Here is a 17,076-nt window from a genome sequence, read left to right on the forward strand (position 1 = left end):
TGTTGGCTGCACTGTAGCACCCCGGTGTCAGGGTGACCAAACCCAGACAAGGCCTTAGTAGGGCATGGCCTTCATCCCAGTATGTCCCTGCAAGCAGTCAGGTAGCTAGCTGTCTGCTGGTCTCAGCCAGTTGAGCTCTGTGATCTCTCCCAGCAGAACTCCAGGTTTGGTGTAAATAAGCTGGTTGCCCGTTATGCCTCTTTGCCCTTTTTGCTTTTGCTGCTAAGCTCCTATCTCAGGCTGGCAGGAAGACCCTGGACACCCATCCCTGTTCCTTTGTGTTCAGCCCCCATCCCACATCAAAATCCCATCTCTTTGTCCATTGATCCACTACTTCTGACCTCATGACCTCTGACTTTCACACTTGAGATAAGTGTCTAAATTCCAAGAAGGACCAGACTTATCTTTCCATTGACCTGCCCTGACACCTCCTTGGAGATTCTCTTTCCATTATGAGTCCACTCATCCCAGCTCTGATCAGGACTATTCTGTCGCCTGAGTGTGTAGGTGACAGAAGTTCACCATCACTCTGGGCAGAGGAGCCTTAGTGCAAAGGCCTGAAGATAGTCAGCCTGCCCCAAACATCAGCCTCAGCACAAATATCAAGCAAATGGCTTCTGCAGTTCATGCCCTGCCCTCCCCACTGTAGGCCTGCTCAGGGCTTCTGTGGTAAGAGCAGACCAGACTGTAAGGGCTAGATTCTTAGGGCCCAGGACCCCTGTTCCTGGCCTCCCTTTATTTTCCCTTTGGAGTGAGATGGTGCCATGGGAATGGGGTAGGAAGAGAGTGGCTGGTCAGGGCAGCGATAGTTTGTGGAGAGCACGCCCTGGCGAGCCTAGGCGGGTTGTGGCTTTGGCTTCTAGCCTCTGATACCTGGATCCTGTCTGCTTCTTACAAGTCTATACTCAGGGGCCTCTGTGCTCGGCATGCGGGATCCAGCCTCCTGCCACAGTCCCTCCCTGCCTGATGGAGTGAGGAGGAGAAGGAAGATAACCTGGGGATGTGGCATATCCCACCAACCCTGTGTGGGACTGTGGGCTGCTCCCTACCTCTGTCTTGTGCTCATGCTCATCTCTGTATCTCTGTATGTCTTTAGCTCCCTCTCTCACCATCTCCCCTTATTAGGGTGAGTTGGAAGCTCAGGTTCTGGGGTGGATACAGTCTAGCAGCCTCCACTCACCTGCAGGATTCAGAGAGTTAACCTGAAGTCCTCTTACAAACTTTCTTCATACAGTGACACTGCCCACTTAACCTGGCACTGGAGGATCATTGAGAAGCCTAGGTGGCCACAGGTCAAAAGGTCTGGTGGTCATTGTGCATATGCCAAGGGGGCTGTTGCTGAACTAGACTCTGGCAGTGAAAGATGGTCTAGGGGAGATTAGGGCGGCCAGGAGGCAGCATGGTGGGCAGGAGAGGTATTGGTGGACACCAGCTAACTGGCTCTGCTCTTCTCTCCCTCACAGGTTTGATTGTCCTAGGCCGTGGATGGCCCCTGAGCCAGCTACAGGGAAGACGATGGTGCCCCTTGTGCCTGCGCTCGTGATGCTTGGCTTGGTGGCAGGCACCCATGGCGACAGTAAGTGTGACCCTTCAAGAGGCAGGGCCCAGGGTAAGAGGTAGTATTCCTCCTCCCAGATTCTGGGATGAGAGACAAGACCAGGATGAGGAGACAGGTAGCCAGATACATCCCCCAAGATCTTTTGTCCTAGAGATACCCTCATTTGGTGGCCCCCCTCCAAGCAGCCTGTGAAATGTGTGTGTCCCTCCAGCACAGGATGGGGCATGTCTAAGCGTGACCCTGTTTTATGTAGCTAGGATAGGACATGTCCTGGATTCATTCATGTGGTCACCGTGTGATGTGCCCAGGGATGTGATGTGTCCATCATTGCAGATGTATGTGGAGGCATCGGGGTTGGCATGGGAATAGGAGTGTGGTGCTGGGTTATATGTGAGAACTTGGGAATGCGATGCCAGGTGTTTCCACAAGTCCAGGGTGGTTTCAGAAGCCAGAATTATCCATAGCTTTTCTTTTGGCCTAAACTCTCAACATCCAGTAGTGAGGACATTGAGCTCCTCTTTCCCCTTTAACCAGGGACCTTCAAGGCAAAGTGTTACACACCCACACAGCCCCCCTCACACACACCCCCACACCCACTATTCAACCTCTCAGCCCTAGAAATTAGGGAAAGATTGCACTTGACCAGCAAGGAGCTGAGCAACTCCTACACCATGACTGTGTCTGTAAGGGGATACTATCTGTACCTCATATCCAACTCCGAACTTTGGTCCCTTTCCTGCCGCCCTTCCCCCGCCTGGTACTATAAGACTGGCCGCAGCCCGCCCCGTCGCCATGGTTACCACTGCTTGGTTACTGGTGGAAGGCGGGGCGCAGGGCAGATTTAGCCAATCTGCAGACCAAAGGGGAGGGGCGAGGTCGGAGCCAAGGTCCCTGGGGAAAGGGGCCGGTCCCAGTCTGTCCAGAGTCCAGAGGCAACCAAGGGCCAACCCAGGGGTCAGCCTAGGAGTCAGCAGGCCATAGGACTTCCCCAACCCTCCTCTTTGAGCCTGGGCACACATCACTTCCTGTGCCCCATTCAGTTTTTGACTTATGTTGGATCCTAATTAATTATTCAGAACCACATCCTGGAGGCGGGTTTGCCTTGAGCAGCCCCACCCTTTGTCCTCAGAGGCTGGGTCCTGGGTAGGGGTAAGGGAAGAAATGGGGGTGGGGAAGACAAGCCTCCCAGGAGATTAGGGGTACCATGAAGGAAGCATTGGGGTGCCAACGAGGAGAGGGCTAGGCAGAATTGAGGCCTAACAGGAAGTCATGTGCAGAGAAAATCGAGTAATTGCCAAGCATGGTTGGGACTGGTGAGCGAGAACGTGAACTTGAAGGAGCAGGTGGGGATGGAATTCCTCAGCCATGTAATCCAGGTATTGGAGGGAAGGGTGATCTTATTCAGAGCTAGAGATGAGAGATAGCAGCTGCCCTTTGACATAAGTACTTGTCATTGCCCTGACCCTGGACCTTCCTAGGACCTTCACACAGGTGCTTGAGGCCAGGCAGGGTGTGGCTTGAAGGAACAGCAAGCACATCCTGGAAAACAACCAAATTTCCCCTCCTCCCTCAAACTCAGCATGCCCCACCAGCCTGCCGTGACCCCTGCTCTGCTCCCCCAGTCAGCTCCCCTTCCAGTACTCTCTCTCCCACCCCTCGGTGAGTGGCATCCTGATCCATAGGGTCACCCGCCCAGACTCCTCCTTCTCATGTCCTACATCTAATCCATCACTGAGTTCTGCTGTTTTAACTTCTAAATATCTTTGGAACGCATCCACGTCTCTCTCTCCACCGCCTTCATTCAAGCCACCCTCAGCTCTTGTTTGGGCTTTTGCATACACAGCCTCCTGATGGTTTTCCTGCCTCCAGTCCCTTCCCTTCTCAGCGATTCTTCATTTCCAAGTGAGAGTCATGTTTCAAAATGAAAGCCTGATGTTGCACTCCTCAGCTGAAAACTCACTGCCTTCACCTGTTACCGTCAGGATGGACTCCAAGGGTCTTAGCCCTCCTCCAGCCGCTGCCACCCTCGTCCTTTCCTAGTCCCCACTGTACTCACATCTCTCACTTGTTTCCGTGTTGTCTGGTGTACAGGCCCTTTCCCTCCTTTTCCTCTGCTTGGAGCACTCTTCTGCATGCCCTTTACCTGAATAGTTCCTGCTCAGCTGACACCATCACCTCCTCCAGGAGCCTGTTTGATTCTGAGCCTGAGTCACATTTTACTCCTGTGCCACTGTTGTGATTGTAGGGAGTTCTAGTGGCTTGGTGGTAAAGAGCTGCAGTGCTAACCCAAAAGCAGGCAGTTCGAATCCACTAACTGCTCTATGGGACAATGACAGTCAGTTTCCGCCTGCGGGATTTACAGTCTCTGAAAACACACTGGGATGTCAGCCATGAGCCAGTTATACCCCCGTGGTACATAACAACAGCAGCATTTTGATTGTGGTTTTCAGCTTTGGATCTGTCTCTTCAGATTGTGAGTCCTAGGGAGAGTCAGGCTATTGTCCAGCTCAGAACCTGGCATGTGGGGGGAGTACTTAAAATCATAAGTGAGTGAATGGCTAAGGAATGAAGCCAGGCCTGGACCTTCATAAGGGATTTGAGGATGGAGAAGCTGAGTCCAGGAACCTCGATGGACCAGATCCCAGGTTCCAGGGTCTTGAAGGCAGAAATGCTGAAGAAGCCAATCAATATTCTGTCTTAACCAAAGTGGAGGGGCTCAGGTGAGCTGGGCTTTCCTTTTCAACAGTGAACCATGGGGCAGACGCTAGGGCGGGGACGATGGTGACCTGGTCCTGGGAGGCAGTCTGTCCCACAGGCCTGCCCTAAGCTGCACACGCTCTTGGATCTGTCTCCCACCATGGCCAGGCCTGGGCTGAGCTTGGAAGTTTCTAGCCAGGGGCAGGCAGCCAAACAGGGACAGGGCTGCTGCAGAAGGTAGGGCAGGCGCCCCAGAGAATTGACGACCGGAGCAGTGAAGCGCAGAGCGGACAAATGTGTTTCTATAGGCCTCTTAACGAGACAAATGAATGGGGGCCCTGGCCTCTGAGGGAGCGGAGGGAAGGGGGGGGTGGAGAAGCAGCTGCCAAGAGTTAGCCTGTAGGCCCCAGCATCAGTGCTGAGTCAGCACCAGTAGAAACCCAGGCACACCGGGCTGACTCCATCTCTGCACAGCTCCCTCGCCTGGGGCCCTGTGGCTTGTCAGAATGGGAGGGTCATGGACAAAGGGTGGTCCTGAATGGAGATGTTGATTCTGATGATCGCCCACGCGCGCGCGCGTGTGTGTGTGTGTGTGTGTGTGTGTGTGTGTGTGTGTGTGTGTGTGTGTTTTTCTGGTGTTTGGCTGGGAAGAACCCACTCACTGGGTGGAGGCACCCCTGATACACAGACTGTACCACCAACTATGCTGGGGTGTCCCTGCCATAGAGGATACAACTTTCCAAGCATCTTAGGAAGGGATTGAGAGATTTCCTGGAAAGTAGACAGGAGGGTGAACAGGCATTTGCTACTGATGAAATGAGGTTGAGCAGAGAAAGGAATGGAGCTTATGGAAGAGACACAATGAGAGGTTTCTCTCTCCAGCCCCCAGATAGCCTGGAGAAGGGACCTGGATACTTAAAATGACCAGGCTAGTTGGAGTCAGTGTGGGGAAGCTACTGGGTTGGTTGGGCAAGGGCCTGGGCAGCCGAAGGTGTATCTGCTGTGTCCCCCCACCTCCACCTGGAGCCCAGGAAGCCCTCCACTTCATCCTTGTGAGCAGCCATTGTCTGGTGGCCTGTCTAGACTCTGTCTTCTCTATGGGACTTCAGCCAGTTGCTTTGACTTCCAGCTTGGTTGTTTTCTCTCCTGGGCCCGTTTTCCTATTGCACAATGGAAGTAGTCACACCTACCTGGGAAGGTTAACTGAGGTCATATGAACAGGTCATTTGATACCCAAAAAGTGCTCCCCCATACACTCTGTGACCTGGTGCTCTCTGTGTGTAACCCGGGAGCCCAGAGCCCTCTCTGAATAGGTTCCCCTGCAAGGTCATCAGGAGCAGTTACAGGAGATGGTGTTAATGAGTCCCCAGCTCATTAAGCGGCGCTGAACCTGGGAAATACGCTCTCCAGGAGCTCCTTGCCTGTCCTCATGGTCCCTCCCTGTCCCTTGCCGTAGTCTGCTTCCGTGCGCTGTTGGCGTGCTGCTGGTGTGTGTGTACTCCACAGGGAAGGCACAAAATAGCAGTCCATCTCCCTGTGGAGGAGGCTTGGAGGTGGCCCAGTTTGGCTGTCCCCCAGGCTGGAACCCTGCAACCTCTCCAGGAGGTGTGGGCCCCGTAGGCCAGTTCCACTGGTTTCCTTTCTTTGGTTACTTCCTCCCACTACTCCAGGACTCAGCCTGTGCCCACCCGAGAATGTTGAGCAGGACAGAGTCCCAGGGCTTACCTCAGGACCTGCTGCCCAAAGGGCTGTGCTGCCTGTGCCCTCTACGTGTCTGGGAGGAGGGGAGGAGGGTCAGGAGGAAAGGCAGGGCCATACTGGGCAGGGCGTCTCACTGCAGAGTTGCTCCATGGTTTTCTGCTGGGAAAAGAGTGTGGCAGGAGACCCTTCCTGGCATGTTCAGACAGCCCCCTGTTGGCCCAGATCCAGAAGTTCTGTTCAGACCTTCACTGAAAACCAGGTGTGGATCAGGCACTGGAGCACAGGCCTGCCCACAGGCTTCTCCAGTCAGTGTGGGATGGGAAACCAAGGTCTGAGGACACAAGGCAGGTTCCTGACGGTAACCTGGGAGGCAGGACACACGGGAGTGTGTTCTGATTGTAGATGATGGGATGGTGAGGTACTGGCAAAAGCAAAAAGGTGTGGAAGAGGATCCGATCTCATTACTGGCTGTGTCCCTGGCATGCTGCTCAGCCCATAGTAAACAAAAATCCCAACTGCCATCAAGCAACTTCTGACTCACAGTGACCTCATGTGTGTTAGAGCACAAAAGGTACTTACAAAAAAATGAGTGAGAGATGAGCCTGGAGAGGCTAGCAGGAGGGGTGTGGGGAGGCACATGTTGGGACAGAGTGTGCGGAAGAGGAAGGAGTGGTCAGCTTTATGCCCATCCAAGAGCTGTCTGGTGACATTACATGGGGCAAGGGCTTGGCAGGGCTCTTGGACAAGACTGAGCTGGGTTGTAGGAGGTGCTGTGGGTGTAGGTGCCCTCTGGGTGGGGTAGGGCCTGGGTTGGCAGAAAATGGAGGGCAGAGCTCGACTGAGGAGGAGGAAGCCCTGCCCATCACCTTCTGAGCTGCACCATTCAGTGGTGCCTGAGTCTGTTGGGTGGGTGGGCTGGGTGGGGCACTGGCTTCATGCCAGTCTGCAGGGGACGGGATGAAGCAGCTCTGCCTCCTCCTTGGCCCCAGGCCTTGGGCACGGTTCTCAGGCCTTTCCCCTTCTCAGCCTGGCTTGTGACCCATACCTGGCTCTCCTCCCCAGCTTCTCTGGTTCTTTGTTTAGTGAAGGCCCCGCCCCACCCCACCCCCAGCCACACTCTGGGCATTCCAGTTCAGCAGGTTCCAGCCTCTGGTTTCAGCAGCAGACACGTTGAGGCAGGAGCCAGAGGGAAACTTTCTCTCCTTGGCAGTGGGGGGTCCCCTGGGTGTGTTAAAGGCCAGAGTCTTCATCTTTTTCTGGCGTTTCTTCATTAGTTCATGCCTTCATTTAGCACAGATTGTAAGGGGCTAGGCACCCGGATAGAGCAGGAAGCAAGGCACACATGATCTCTGCCCTGCCTTGGGATATTTTCCAGGTGGGGAGGTCAAATAATCATTAAAAAATGTGGAAAAAGTCATAGCCTGACACATCTGCATAACAGACTGAAAGTGCTGAGAGAGGCCAATGGAGTTAAGGGGGAGCTGAAGACCAGGAACTGAACTTATGGGGGAGAGGATTCAGCAAGTTTTTCTGACGAAGTGCTGTTTAGATTAAGCTCAGAAGTGTGAATAAAAGTCGGAAGGTAAAGAAGTAGGCTAAGTTCTTGATAAGGGAGCTCTGGTGGCCTAGTGGCAAGACGCTGCACTGCAATCCCAGAGGTACAAGGTTCAAATCCACCAGATGCTCTGCTGGAGAAGGAGGGGGCAATCTCCTCCTGTACCAGTCAGATCTGATTTGACGGTACATGTAAAAATTACAACTAAAAAAAAAATCTTGGAGGGTCAACTACAGGTCCATTTCAGACTGATAGCACTGAATTTGAGATGACAGAATGGAAGGTGTTAATAAAGCATTTAAAAAAAATTAAAAATAAAAAAAGAAGTAGGCTAAGTTCTTGATAGACGGAACCACTTGCGCAAAGGCCCTGAGGCCACAAGGAGCATTGCTATTTCAGCATGAAAGCCAAGGCTAAGGGAGAGTGGCCAGGCTAGGCCTGTCAGGACCTTGTCCGGGATAATAGGACTTTCAATTTTGTTCTGAGAGCAGTGGGAGGACTTTGATCAGTCTATTCTCTGGCTGCTTAGTAGAGAATGGACTGCAAGCAGGGACACTTTCAGGCCAGTGAGGTGTCTAATCAGAAGAAGATGTATTACGGTGCTAGGAGTGCGGATGGACAGAGGTGAGCTGCTTTCTGGAGGTCCTCAGGAGTGGAAAGAATGTTTAATGGGAAGGGAAGAGGTTGAGATAGTTCCTCTGGAACCACAGTAGGCAGAATCCTGTTCAAGAGGACCAGCAAATATGATGGGCTCTTTTATAGAGCAGTCGAAGGAAGGGAGAAAGGGCAAACTGAAGTGTTCTGGAATCTGTATGGCTCTCTGTGCCACTCTGGCGCTTTCCATGCGTGTGTGTCTCCCCTCCAGCACCCTGCTACACACGTGCCCTGGCTCCTCTGATCCAGTGCCCCTCTTCTACTCTAGATATATCTACTCCAGAAGAGTCAGGTGGGCTCCTGAGGGCAGTACAGTCAGCTGAGGCTTTGGAACCTGTCTGGGTCCATCACCCAATCACTGACTTTTCAGACCCTTAACCCTCTGAGCCTCCACTTCCCCATCTCTAAAATGGGGATAATACCATTACCTACCTCGTGGGATCATTTTAAGATTTGTCGTTGTGTGCCGTCAAGTCAGAATATTGACCCATAGCTGACCCTCTGGCAGGTTTTCAGAGGCAATTAAACCCATAGGAGGAGATTGCCCATCCTTCTCCCGTGGGTTTTAAGATTAATCATGTTAATTGACAGTGACGGCCACCCATGTGTTGAGCCTGTGTAAGGAGTTGACAGGCATTAACTCGTTTCATCCACACAGACCTGTGAGATGGGACTGTCACTTGAACCATTTTGTAATTGAGAAAATAGAGGCTGAGAGATGGTGAGTGACTTGCTAAATAATGGCATAAATTCCAGAGCCCACTGGCCCCTGGAGTGCTGGGTTTAAAAAAAAAAAAAGTGGAACAAAACTGTGAAACTACCCTCCAGCCAGCTTCCATTCCAGCACTGCCACAGAAATGGAGTTTTTTTCCCCCCAGACACAGCCAGTCCTCTCTACCTAATCACCTGCTCACTCAGATCTGCTTCCTCATCCCTCTAACCTCCACCAGCCACTGCCCCTGCTCTGAACATGCACCCCCAGCAGTTCTGTGCGCGCCGCCTTGTGCCAGGTGTTTTGGAGTCACATGAGCTGCCAGTCACTAGCTATGTGACCTTGGGCATGACTTGACCTCTCTGAGCCTACAAACTGGGGGAAAATAATGATGAAGGACTAAATGAGATAACAGATGTCAAGTACCTGACATAGAGCAGGTACCTGGCAAAAGGACTGTCATAGATACACACGCATGTTTCTCTACCAGGAACCAGCCCAGCCTGGGATCATTGGCACCCAGCAGGTGGTCTGAAAGAAAGGTCATTTCTCACGATATCAGCCCTTCCTGGAGCTGTTCATCGGTCTGACTAATTGTAAATGGATCTGCTGTCTGAGGTGTTGCTATGTCTTAATGAAAACGATTTTGTCTTGTGACTCTGGATAGTGGGATTCACAGAGTGCTCTGGTTTGCCCCGGGGATGTGCACCAGGGTGCTGTGAGTTTGGGGAAACAGTGTCTGGACCTCCTCCCCACCCTCACTTCCCTGTGGACACTTTGAGGAGACAGCCAGACTACTGGAAGGTAGTAACTAAGTCAGTGGGGGCAGGAGTAGGGATGGACAGATTTACAGGAAAGTATTCACCTGGGAAGACGTCCAGAGATACTTAGGGGTTGGCCTGTCTAGGCCTCTGGGATTGCTGTTTTGTGGGGGCTGAAGGAGAAGAATCATGATTTCTGGCTTGAACCTTGTGGTGGATGGAGGTGCTATCACCGAGATGGAGAACTGTGGGTACAAATGAGTCTGGGGTGGGCTGGGCCTCCTCCAGATGGCTCGCCACCAAGCCTTTGTCCTTGAGCTTAGAATTGATGGGAGATGGAAGACAATGTTGGTTACACTGTGGACCCAGACAAAACACCTGGGTTCCAATCTCAGTGCTGCCATTTACTAGCTGTGCCATCTTGGACAAATCGATTAACTTCTCTGTTGCCTTCTCTGTGACTTGGTTTTCTTCTTTATAAACAGTCAGTTTTAGCACCCACTTATGTGCCTATGGGGAGTTCTGCCAGTGTAGCTCTTAGGGAGTTGGCCTGCTAACCCAAAGCCATTGCGTCTCTGGTGGCTTGAATCCGCCAGTGTTTCTGCTGGAAAGAGATGGGCAGTCCCCTCCGATGCAGTTTACAGCCTTGGAAAAACCCACTGCAGGATCTTCTATGAGTCAGTTCCAGCTGGACAATACTGATTTTTTCTGTTTGTTGGGGTTGGAGATTTTGTTGTTGTTGTTATTGATTTGGTTGTTTATTCTTTATGTGCTTAAGTAGGACTAGTGATAGTTCATTGGTAGAAATCTTGCCTACAGAATGAAGGTTTGCTTCTCAGCTCATTTACCTCAAGCATAGCTATCACCTGTCATTGGAGGTTTAGGTTTCACCATGATGCTGAACACGTTTCAGTGGGACTTCCAGATGGAAACAGATGAGGAAGAAAACATGGTGATCTGCTGAGAAAATAGCCAGTGAAAATGCTATGAACTATAATGATTTGATCCCATTGTGCATGGGATAGCAATAATAACATATGCTTAAGGAGTTTGTGGATGATACAAATGGTTGACAAGCTTAGCTACTGGCCATGAGAATGGACGGTCCACTCCATCCAGAAGTGCTGCAGAATAAAGGCCTGGTGCTCTACTTTTCAACAAAACACCCATTGAGCACAGTTACGCTGTGCCATACAGCAACTGCCATGAGTTAGAATCAGCTTCATGGTAGGTATTTTACGATAGACTGTTCACTGCCAGGGAGTCAGTTCTGACTCAGGAAAACCCACCATTGAGTTTCTGAGGTTGTAAATCTTAATGGGAAGAGACTGCCCACTTGTTTACTACAGATTTGCTGTGGATTCAAACTACCGTAGACACTCAGCCCTTTGCTGCCACGAGACCTCGCATGCGCGTGTGCACACGTGTATGTGGAGCATACCTCATTTTATTGTGCTTCACAGATAATGCTTTTTAAAAAAAAACAAATTGAAGTTTTGAGGCAACCCTGCAGTAAGCAAGTCTGGCAGTGCCATTTATTTTTACAACAGCATATGTTCATTTCCTGCTTCTATATCACATTTTGATAATTCTCACATTTCAGACTTTTTAATACTGTTGTTATATGCTTAATACAACTATATGTATTATGTTAATGACTACTATATAATGAAAATATGACTTTTGTATGCACTGTGAAACAAGAAAAAATTCCGATAACTCACGGTGGTGTGATGTATACGTTGTTGTGGTCGTATGGAATGAACCTTCAAGGTGTGCATATGTGCGTGTACATGCACGATGTTAACAAGTGTTTGAATGGTACCTGTTACATAGTGAGCACTATATAAGGTTTATGTGCATTACTTTTTATCATGTCCGAGTGCATCCCCCACCACCATATGACTACCACTTACCTTCATGGCTGTGTCTCTGGTGATCACGTTGTGGCGACTAAGCCCAATGACCTCTGTCTCCATTTTTTCTAGGCAAACCTGCCTTCATTAAGGTCCCTGAGGACCAGACTGGGCTGTCAGGAGGTGTGGCTTCCTTTGTGTGCCAGGCTACAGGGGAACCCAAGCCACGTATCACATGGATGAAGAAGGGGAAGAAAGTCAGCTCCCAGCGCTTTGAGGTGCATGCTCTGGGTAGGGGCAGGAAAGGCTCAGGGCTTGCCTGTTCGGGGGTCTGGTCCTACATCCTCTCCCCTTAGTCTCTCTTCCCATGGGAGGATCAAGCTGACCCTGAGCAGGCCTGTGTCCCAAGTAGGTAGTGATCACGTATCTGTCCTCCGGCAGGTAATCGAGTTTGACGATGGAGCAGGATCAGTGCTGCGGATCCAGCCATTGCGGGTACAGCGAGATGAAGCCATATATGAGTGCACGGCCACCAACAGCCTGGGAGAGATCAACACCAGTGCCAAGCTCTCCGTGCTTGAAGGTATGTGCCAGAGAGGGATAAGGATGGGTAAAGGGATGTGTGGAGCCTTGTTCCTGCTTTGGGACTGGGCAGTCACAGAAAAGAGGATTAGCCCTCCTGGGGTCAGCAGTGGATACTAGGGGCCATTGGATCTAGTCTCGTTTCGTTGGCTTGTGTGTGTGACTTTTCTGCATTCTACTACTCAGCTGGGCTGTTGCTCGTGCAGGGTCTGGACCCTGACTTGGGATGTGGAGCTTTGACTCTGTGTTCTTTGAGTTCTTTGGCTGGTGACAGTGAATCTAAGTGCCTGTAGGAGAATGATTGTAGACATGACTTTAGACAGCTTTGTTCTCTGTTGCCCCTATGAATGAGAGCCCTTGGCTGGGACCTGACTGTGTCTCTGAATTTTAGTCCTCCCATCACCTGGTGGCTCTTCTGTCACTTAAAAGCTTTCCCTGATACTGTATTGAAGTCCAGAGAGTCAGCTGACTGGGACTCCACCCTCAAGGCGCTCCTGCAGAAGGGCAGCATGGTGGGCTGCTGAGAGGGGGAAGCTAATGCTTGAGGACAAGCTGTAGTTAATGAGAAAGGGGGAGACCACACTGAGGGTCACGTGCCGAGGCACAGAGGCAAGAGAGGATGCTGCTTTCAAGGCAGCCTGACTTGGTTCTGTTTGGGGGAACAGGGATGAGAGCACCGAGGGAAACAGGCAGAGTAATTTACATAACGTTGACGTGCAAACGGTACAGAACCAGGCTGAGGAATGGATACTTTGTGGGGACATGGGAGGTACAGATGGGCTTGGCAGAGGGAGAGGTGGCATGATCTGAGATTCAACCAGCAGAGGGGGAGGTGGCATGATGAGACTCAACCATGATGGGTTCATTCATCCAAATAAGTGTGTATGTATCTAAGAAAATAGCGTTGATTATAACTGCTTTAAAAATTGCCATGTTAATGCCTATTCAGTATAAAATATTTGGTGATTACAGAGTAGCACTTTGGAAAATAAATCACACATGATCTTACTTCTGTCATTAATATTTGGTCACTAAAGTGTAGTACATTTTCTTTATTTTTTAATATATGTATGAAGTTCCTGGGTACACTCCCAGGCATCTTAGAAGAACAGTTTGCTTCTGAAAAGTCAGCCCTCAAAAACCCCATAGAGAACAGTTCTGCTGTGACACATGCCGTGAGTTGGGATGAGTGCAACAGCAACTGAGTTGGGATTTGGGGAGTTATATCCTCATGGTGCAACAGTTAAGGACTCAGCTGCAAACCAAAAGGTTGGTAGTTCAGACCCTTCCAGCAGCTTAATGGGAGAAAGACCTAGTGATTCTGACTCTATAAAGATTATAGCTAAGAAAATCCTATGGGACAGTTTTACTCTGTCACATGGAGTTGACGTGAGTTAAAATCAGCTAGATGACAGCTGACAAGATCTTCTGTATTTGTAAAGTGAGAATGGGATCACGTTCTGCCCAGTGAGTCATATCCTGCTGGGGATTTTGGTTGGTTGGGCACTGGGGTTTTTGGTTTTGTTGTTGTTGTTGTTGTTGTTTGGTTTTGGAGGTTTGGTTTTGTTAATTTAAGATACTGTGAATACCTGCTTGCCATGAAATATTCCTCTCCATCATAATTTTTAATGGCTGTGGATAAACTGTCACATGGAACCCTAAATTTACTTAGCAATTTCCTTATTGGAGACATATATCTTACTCCCAAGATTTTGCTTTGTATAAATGTAGTGCTGTGCATATCCTTGTTGATTAATGTGTTCAACTTCCTGATTATGCTTTTATTCCAGATTCATCGAGCAGAATTGCTAGGTCACTGGGCACATGCATCTTTTAAGCCTTTCACTATTTCTCAAACAGTGTGTCAGTTTACACTCCCGTCAGAGGATCTCTTTCCTGCACATCCTTACCAGCAGTGGGAATTATCATTTAAAAAAAAATCTTTGCTAAGTTAATAGGCAAAAAATGGCATCTCAATTTAATTTGCATTTCTTTGATTACAAGAGCAGTTGAACATCTTCTCACATTGGCCCTTTTTACGCTCTGGCTTTATTTGTTCACATCCACTCAGTAACTCTTGTGTGTCTGTGTGCCTCCCGCCCGAGTCAGTGGGCTCTGCAGTGCTGCTCCAGAAAGCCAGTGCTCTGGTGGTCAGAGGTGGGACTCAGGACCCTTTCACCCTCACCTTGTGGCCTCATGGATTGACTGCCCTTCTGAGCCTCATCTGTAAACAGGAATGAATGTAACACTTTCCACCCAGGCTAGGATGTACTTAAGCAGTTCTGGGGATTCTCTTGTAAATGGTAGCCACTGATGGCCCGAAACCCTAGACATGTGAGCTAACAGTACTTGGCTTCCATGTTGCCTGACATCATTTTGGGTCTTCCACCCCTTATTGTCCCCTCACACACAGGCACTTACAGGGCTGGAGCCCAGAGGATAGGCCCTGGGCCAAAATGATTTGATTGCTTGGTGTTCCTAGCTTTTGCCTGCCACTCTGTCTGAGTTTCCCACTGCTTACCTGGGGATACATATTTTAATCCTGCCCTACCCTGGCATTTGAGACAGCTCAAGGGCCAAAGCTATGACTCCTACCCTGGAGGAGATCCTGGAGGACTCAGGGAGAAAGGGACTTCCTTTCGTTAACGAAGGGAGCTCTGGTAGCCTAGTGGTAAGAAATTAAGCTGCAATCCCAAAGACCTGCCGTTTGAATCCACCAGCTGATCCACAGAAGGATGGGCAGTCTCCTCTTGTGCAATTAACTGCCTCTGAAAACCTGCTGGAGGGTAGCTGTGGGTTGGTTCCAACTCGATGGCACACAACAACATAGTTAGCACAGCTAACCCAGTAAGCTCTTTGACTGTTCATACCCACCCACTGACTGTTCATACCCACCCACTGGCTCTGTAGGAGAAAGATAGGCAACCTTCTGCCCTGTTCACAGCCCCAGAAGCCCAGTGGAAGGTCAGCTATGAGTTGGTTCCTAGTCAGTGAATTTTGGGTTTTTGTGTTTGCTGATATTGGAAGAGGAAGTTCTGGTGACCTAGTGGTTAAGGAGTCACACTGCCAGTCCAGAGGCAGATGGTTTGAATCCACCAGTTGCTCCAAGGAAAAAAGATGGACAGTCTCCTCTGGTGTGATTTACAGCCTCTGAAAACCCACTGGAGAACTGTGAACTGTGAGCTGGTTCAGACTCGATGGAGCATAACAACAAATAATAATGTTGGAAGAGAACCGAAAATGCTCAGACACATCGCTGTTAAGTCTGTTCCAACTCATAGGACCGCCCTTTATGGGTTATAGATTTAGTGCTTTCTTGACTGGAACCTTGGGAACAGATTGCCAGGCCTTTCTTTCACGGTGCTGTTGAGTAGGGTTGAGCTGTCCACCTTTCCATTATTAGTATCCAAGCTCAAACTGTTCTCACTCTGCAGGGAGTTCTCCCAGTCCTGGCCCTGACTTGGTCTGGTCTTCTTTAGGTCCCACATAGGCTCTTGTCCTATCATTGTCCCTGGCAGCCTTATCTGTTAAAGGATATAGGTGGATGGCTGATCTTTTAGACCTTGGGATGAAAGGAATTCAGACTTGCTGGGGGAGATGGTCCCTTTATTTGGGGAAATAACTTTGGATCAGGGCACATGCCAGGTATATTTTTGTGCTTTAGAAGTATAGAGGGCCTCCAGTGAGGCTAGGCAGATTGTGGGGCGGCGGCTCCCTGCCCTCCCTGTGCTCAGAGTGTGGGGGTGGAGGCAAGGGCCTGGAGGAGCCCCTCCCCCTTAGGAAACATCACACCCGGAAGGTGAAATGCTGACTTGCCTTGTTGGGCTGTGTAACCTTGACCAGGCCTGGGCTTGACAGAAGGCAGGCTTCATAGTGCCAAGGGGTGGAGCCAGAGGGAAGCAGCCCCACCCACCCTCTATGAAGGTCTGGCAGGTTGCTGCCAGTGGAGAAGTGAGGTGAAAGGATGGTTTGGGGGAGGCGAGAGGAAAAGCCTGACCATTACCTAGTAGGCTGCCCCAGGGTCCAAGGAGGATGAGAAGTTGCAGCTGGTTTGGGGGCTGGGGTATCAGTCCCTTACCGTATATGCTGTAGTCATCCTCAAAAGCACATGTTTGTGTACACAAGCTCACCACACATGAGGCTCCTTGGGAGGGAGCTCAGACACAGGTGAGGGATCAGCACAGCCATAAAAATGAGCCCAGGCACACAGGCCCTTCACTCTTGCCTCGTCCCATCCAAGCCCAGCTTCCTTTACATGCAGGTCCAGATCCCACTCCACTGCAGCCTCTTCCAGCGCACACACCTGTCTTGGCCTTTGCACCCTGCACCCCGGCATTCCCAGTGTGCCTCTCTGAAGCCCACCCTCTACCTCATGACGCAGCCCTTGGCAGAGTACATGGTGGGTGTCCAGCACAAGCTGACCAGGGGTGAACACGTCCTGCGCTGTGACGAGCACAAGGCCCTGCCGCCCAGCGTTCCTGTCTGAGTGGTAATTGAAGCCATTAGCGCGCCAGCCTCTCCCTCGCCGGGTAATGGCAGGAAAAGCTCTTCTCGCTCCGCACTCTTGAGGCGGCGGCTGAATCACTCCTCCTCCAACCCACCCGCCGCCAGTGAGACAGGGAATCTGACATTTTCCCTCATGAGGGGGGGAGAGCCAAGGGGGAGGGGAGACAGACCTTCATTCTTGGCCTTTCTCCCTCGATATGGAAGGGGGGAGGTCTTAGAGCTCCATCTGGAGGTCATGGAGTCCCCTGGGGAGGTGGGTTGTAGGCCAGTGAGCAGGAAAACCCCAGAAAGAGGCCAGCCAGCCAGAGAAGTGGGTGGGGTTCTGATGACTTTGGTAGATTCTAGAAGGGCCAAGGAGAGGACCACTGAGCAGAAATGGGAGGTTGCTACAGGACCTGACTCCGATCAGAAGGTAGCACTTGCATTGTGTTTGATGGATGTAGCAGATCATGTGTGCCTGTGTGTGAGGTAGTATGTGTGTCAAGTGTGTGCTG

At 50.7% G+C, this 17,076-nt stretch overlaps 1 protein-coding gene across 2 annotated transcripts in view; it reads left to right on the forward strand.

The window, feature by feature from the left end:
- The first annotated feature begins 1,484 nt into the window (after positions 1-1,484).
- The window catches only part of PTPRF (protein tyrosine phosphatase, receptor type, F), a 77,540-nt gene continuing 61,948 nt past the window's right edge, over positions 1,485-17,076 (forward strand). For both annotated transcript variants that reach the window (XM_006886551.1, XM_006886552.1), the window contains exons 1-3: positions 1,485-1,576; positions 11,627-11,772; positions 11,936-12,077. In XM_006886551.1, coding sequence (XP_006886613.1) covers positions 1,486-1,576; positions 11,627-11,772; positions 11,936-12,077 — 379 coding nt within the window. In that variant the 5' untranslated portion in view covers position 1,485. The remainder of the gene's footprint in view (positions 1,577-11,626; positions 11,773-11,935; positions 12,078-17,076) is intronic.

Source organism: Elephantulus edwardii, unplaced genomic scaffold (assembly GCF_000299155.1).
Source record: "Elephantulus edwardii isolate Elephantulus edwardi_28Jun2011 unplaced genomic scaffold, EleEdw1.0 scaffold00049, whole genome shotgun sequence".
NCBI lineage: Eukaryota > Metazoa > Chordata > Mammalia > Macroscelidea > Macroscelididae > Elephantulus > Elephantulus edwardii.